Here is a 6,000-nt window from a genome sequence, read left to right as displayed (position 1 = left end):
TGCCTTCTCAGATGTTCTTTGGGAGTGTTTGAAAGAGTTAAGCCCAATAGTGGAATGTCTTGGGAATGCTGGCAGACGGAGAGTGAGCGGCTTTTTTCTTCCCTCTGGATGGAGTCCCAGGACTGAGCATGCAAAGTGATGACTTTGGATCCGAGTTTGCTTCTTGGGTCTGCAGCGGAGAGCTGGGAAGTGATGCAGTGTTACCAAGAAGTCCTTTGCAAGGGATGTGCAAATGCCTTCCTAAGTCAGGAGAGGTATTTTTACCTCTTCCTTGCTCATCCTTGAAGGACTCGCTCTGAGAAGATACACAGAGGGAGAAACCACATCCTGAAGGGCGTATGCAAAGGGAGAAAGGCACATCCCCAAACAGTTTATTTTGGCTGCTGGTTTTTGTTGTCCGTTTTGGTTTGGTGGTTTGGTGGTTTGATTTTTTTTTTTCCTTGCTTTTCATTCTCCTTCTTTGATGGAAATTTCAGTGACTCTTTAACCTTGCAGTTCATAAGGCGCCTTGGGATTAGCTGGTTGCCTCGGAGCAGGGAATCTGGGGTGATTCACACAGGGAGCTGGCATGGCTGCTGTGCTCTTTGGCTTTGAGGATCTGCTCTACAGCTGGGACAGCCTGGTGTGGAGCCTGACATCCCGGGCTCTGAGGACTTGCCGCTTTGGGAACCTGAGGGTCCTGCAGCTCATGCTGAAGCCATGGTGCATTTCCAGAGACGTTTATCAGGTAGGGTAAACAAAACACCAGGCCAGACCCTCAAACCCCAAGACTGCAGGGGGGAGACCCCCTGGGAGTCTCACAGGGTCCTGTCCTGTTCCTACCAACCACTTTGGGTCCGACACAAGCGGTGGGACAGAGGGGATGCTGTGGGCAGGGGAGGTGTGGCAGGAGAAACTTTTTGGTTTGAAGGATAGGGATAGGGATAGGGTCTCCCATGGTGGAACACAGGTCCAAACTCTTACTTCCACAGTGGAGGGGGGGGGAATAAGTGAAAGCAAATTAAGGTTCAATCTGCTATATCCCCTTGAGCTTTAAACTCATAAGTACAACCTTAGCTTTTCTGCATCCTCAGGCTGTCCCTACAGCACAGGGATAATTTATAATTTACCCAGAGGAAAGGATGCCTAAAGGCACCTAATCTGTGGAAAATGGGCATTTGCAGAGGGTTTTCAACTGTAGTAGCACTAATTATCCCTAAGTGACTTGTGCAATGCCTTCTGAATGCTTCATTTTGCAAAGTCCCAGGCTTCTGATTGCTGAAAATTTCTGGTTTGCTTGATGTATGGTTTATGTGGTATAGAGAGCTTTGGGGCTTGGACAACTGGCTTCTCTAGAGTTACACTAACTGCTTACAGCTTGAGGTATAGTGACACAGCTGTAAGAAACTGTGTGTGTTTCTGAGGCTGATTAAACTGTGTTAAGCAAACTGAACATCACAGAATGATCTAGTACTGAATGTCACTTTGAAAAGCAACTCATTCCTGTCCACAGGTGAGTCCAGGATGCAGTGTAAACCCACCAGCTTGTCTGCTTTTTAAATCAGTCTTAGACAACTGAGGCTAGACATTTATCCTGCTGTGGGGACAAGCCCGTTACAATATTTATCATCTCCACAGATTTGTCTAATGCTGGACACTGGAGTGACTGATTGGTATTTGCATTTGGAAAATAGATTTTCTGCTACTCCCATTTACTTGGTATTTTGCTTTTCCTGTGCTTTGGAAGTCTCCATGTGCGAAGCCAAGTCATACAGAAGGCAACAGATTAAAAGCCTGTAGAAATTGTGTGTATTGGTTAGTGGGAGACTGGGGCAGGGCTCTTAGTAATTTCAGCAAACTTTGAACCAGCTTCAAATCATCCTCTGGTTTCAGCAGACTTCAGGAATAGATTTTATGGTCTTTGGAGTTCAGCAAGCATGGGCAGCATTTTTATTTTAAGTATTTGTTTGTTCCAGAAGACACTGGCAGCCAGTAACACAAACCCATTCGCCAGGGCTTGGCTTTGAAACCCCCCTGAGATATACCACTGAGATGGCCACAAGTGAGCCACGCTGCCCTCCCTGGGCTCTGCTGACTCTTGGCTGAGGTGAACTCAGAGGTCAGTCTGTGCAGAGGCTGCCTATGGTGTGGGGCTCCCCCACCCTCTCTCTGAAGCTTGTCTTAAGAACTTGAACCTGAAGCAGTTCAGCTGACATGGGCCTGGGAAAGGGGAAGGGGAAGCAAGAGGGCTCAGTGCTGAACCTCAGTTTTACCCTCTACCTATGTAAAAAAACCTGAGGAGTTGATTTTCAGATATGTCCAGATTCTGATTACTGATCATGTGTCCCAGCCTATGCACCACACATCAGGGGATGCCACTGCCTGTGAAGACTCCCAGGACTGGTGTTCTTTCAGCAGATTTATCTTGCTGTGAGCACTGAGCACATCTGCAAATGCACATGCCTTGAGCCATCCCCCATGGCATTATATCATGATCCTGGCATATTATTCCCCTTTGCCAGAATCACCAATGAAGAAGGACCAGGAAATGTGCCTCTCTTCCCTCCCAAAAAAGTATTAATGCAGCCTGAAAGATGCTCACAGGTCAGCATGGACTTGAATAGTTGTTTGTTTCTCAGAATCTGTGAACATCTGCAAAAGCTCAGTAAAACCACATCACTTTATTTGTCAATGCCCATGAGCTTGGAGTTCTTTGGAGAGGATCTGAAATGCTGGGTCAGGTACCAGGGGAATTGCTGCTGGGTGGAGGTTTGTTGGAAAAGGCATCTCATAGCTCATCACTGCGGAGTTCCAGCAGCAGCAGTGTTATTAGCAGCCAGCATGAGCTGATAGCTAACTCTACACTTATGTATATTAATCCTAAATGCATTTCCTCCAGTAGCCAGCATTGTTCAATTTAAATGCTGGCAGGGTATTTTAGTAGAGTATTGCTTGGACAGAAAGCCTGACAGTTTAATCACTTCCCAGAGACAGAAACTTCTTCCATTGCTGATTATTTAGATGAGCAAATAAGCTCTTGACTATGCTAGTTTTTGTTGTTACTATATATTAACCCCTGTTGTTACTGCACCTTGAGAGCAAAGCAGAGCAGTGTAGAATTTCTGCCTGGTACCAGAACCAGAAAAACCCTGAAAAGAAACATTAACAAGAAACATTAGTCAACTTTGTAAAATGAAGCCATGCTTTCTCATACTCTGAGAAGTATGTTTTGTGTTTTCCTTTGAGTTATCACATCTCAGTGCATCTCTGCTCCTGATGCCTTTTGCTGAGACAGAGTTGGGGGTAGCAGAGCAGTGCAGCACACCGCCAGGTTCTGGCTGAGCAGGACCCATGCTGCTGGGCACACAGCACTGGGACAACTCAGTTCCTCCACCAGCCAGGATTGTGGCTGCTTGGGTATGGCTCTGACTTAGATAATTTCTTTATATCCTTTTCCTAGTCTATTGTCTACACCACACAAACATTCCAAAACTTGCCAGTTCCCGTCTACTGTCCCATCTACAAAATATATAAAAACTAAGACAACACTGTACAGAGGGTACAGATTTACTGCCAATATTACAGGCAATGGCTTCTTGAAAACAAAACAAGCTCCAGGCATCAACATAATCAGTGTAATTCCCTTATTTATTATGAGGGATTTTACTTTCTTTGCTCTCAGAAAATCAGCACCAATGCTTTAGCAGAGATAGATGAAATAGCAGTTTTGGGGTAATGCTGGCTGCAGTGGTTAGAGTGGTATCTGAAACACTTCAGTCTTCACATACAATCTGACACAGCAATTGGCAGTCTGGACTTGCTCAAGCTGCACTCTGAGCAGCAGTTGTTATAAAATAGGTTAAAACAATCAAAAAATTGTTCCTTCATTCTTGGTCTCCAGACTGGGATTTTGTCAGGGATGCTGTGTGACTCTATTTTTCACTGTCTGTAAGCAGTGCTTTGGTACTCGGGCCATCTGAGCAGTATGGAGAGCTAGAGGCTTTTGGTACCCTGAGGGTACCATCATCTGTCTCAGACTGCATTTCTCCCCCAGCAGATAAATCTTCCCCCAAGTCTGCTGTGATTCCCAGGGACACATTTGTCTGCCCAGTCTGAAACAAACCACTTGCCTTGATCTGTTTTCAGTGGGGCTAATATGCACCACTTGCTATATTTTAATTGTAAGGAATGCTGTATTTTAATTGTGTTTTGTGATCCACCATGTGGTTTTCTGACTGCATGATTGGAACTCTTTTGAAAAAGGAGATGAACAAATAATAAACTTCCAGTCGAGGCTCTCAGACAGGCAGTTGTGCAAGATGTCACCGAGCTGTCGGATGTATTTTTACCAATGCCCAGATGTCTGACTGCTCTGACCTACTAAACAAATGGCCCTGTGAACTAACACAGTGCCTGCTTTTGCAGAAATACTCACATTTCAAGAAGTACTGGGGGAGGGCTGGCTTATTATTATGGGATAGGCAGTCAGTTCTGCATTTTAACATCCTGAAGATAATTCACTATTTATTTAATCTCCAAATCCATCAACAAATGTTTTAGTTTCCCAGCTATGCCTGTGCAATGTCAAAGAACATTAGGCAGTGCAGGACCTACATCTACAGTAAAAATGCGTTTATGTGTCTCGACTGTTTAAAATCCCACCAACTGCTCCTACCACGTCAGAGGCAGACCATTGGATGCAGAGCCATCTCTCAAGGATGCCACTCACAGATATTTAATTCCTCATTCTCTCTAGACAGTAGTGCTGTGTAGTTTTTACACAGTGCTTCTTATCCACCAAGTACTTGGAAAGACAGTTAAGTAATTTTACTGCTATAGAAACTGAGGCAGAATCAGATGAAATTCCTCATTCAGGTTATGGGCACAGGTGCAGAATTGTCTGCAGTACCTCATTGCTTCCCACATGTCCAGTTACAGGCAATGGAATTAAGGAAGGAGGTTGGATGTAGAATTTTGGGGCTGGTTGCTAATCTAAAATGAGGGAGAGGAACGAGCTTTTGTTGTGCTGGCACATATGCAAATTCATGGAATATTCTATACTTTAGCAAGAAGTTTCATTTTGGCTATTAGGAAGAAGATGTTGTAGGGCAGTGAGGCAGTGGCACAGGTTGCCCAGAGAAGTTGTGGATGCCCCATCCCTGGAAGTGTTTGAGGCCAGGCTGGATGGGACTTAGAGCAACCTGGTCTGGTGGGAGGTGTCCCTGCCCATGGCAGGGGGGTGGAACTAGAGGATCTTTGAGCTTCCTTCCAACCCAAACCATCTTGTGATTCTACTCGCCAGATCCTATAATTTCCCCTGAGGAGAATGCACCTCAGGTGTGTTTCCCACAGAATTCACACTGCTGGCCATGGGGTGCTGATGGCTTTTTCCCCAGCTGTTATGGGCACTGGGAAGTTGACCTGGAGGGTTTTGGGGTTTCTCCCTCATTCCTCTGGTGGAATTCCCTCATTTTTCTGGCACCCTGCTGGCATCAGAAAAGGGACAGACTGTTTCCACTTCATGGTGGGATTTGAGACATCCCCACAACCCCATGTACCGTATGAGGAAACAAGGTCTTCCTCCTCAGAACGGAACAGTTTGGAAATTCCATTCTTGTTTCAGCATCATTCTTCACCCTGCTTGTCTTGAAGACATCTAATTATGTTTAATCTAATTAAAGATTCAGGAGCAAAAGCAGAATTTTGCACGCCTGCCCTGCTGCTGTAAAAGGCTGTGCAAAGCAATGCTGGGCAAGAGGGAGGAAGGAAAGGGCTGAAATGTTAAACACATCATCTCAGATTGGCAAAATTTCCAGGTTTTGATTTATAGCTTCATCAGCAAGTAGATTAATGTGGAATTCAAACACAACCAGCTCTTTGCTTTCCTTCCAGGCCTGACATATTAACATTTCCCATTAATCTAGTCAGCTCCAGCACGATGAAGGCTGAGGAAATGGGGGATTAGGCATGTGGGATTGTTGGGTGGGCAGGAGAAAAGAGCCAAGAAAACTCACTTTTGTT

At 45.2% G+C, this 6,000-nt stretch overlaps 1 protein-coding gene across 1 annotated transcript in view; it reads left to right on the top strand.

The window, feature by feature from the left end:
• Positions 1-378: 378 nt before the first annotated feature.
• Positions 379-6,000, top strand: part of LOC131591516 (FERM domain-containing protein 4A-like) — a 176,600-nt gene continuing 170,978 nt past the window's right edge. The window contains exon 1 of the mRNA XM_058862307.1: positions 379-727. Coding sequence (XP_058718290.1) covers positions 569-727 — 159 coding nt within the window. The 5' untranslated portion in view covers positions 379-568. The remainder of the gene's footprint in view (positions 728-6,000) is intronic.

Source organism: Poecile atricapillus, chromosome W, assembly GCF_030490865.1.
Source record: "Poecile atricapillus isolate bPoeAtr1 chromosome W, bPoeAtr1.hap1, whole genome shotgun sequence".
Lineage (NCBI taxonomy): Eukaryota > Metazoa > Chordata > Aves > Passeriformes > Paridae > Poecile > Poecile atricapillus.
Note: the sequence above shows the minus strand (reverse complement) of the source record. Positions and strands in the feature narration are given on the sequence as shown.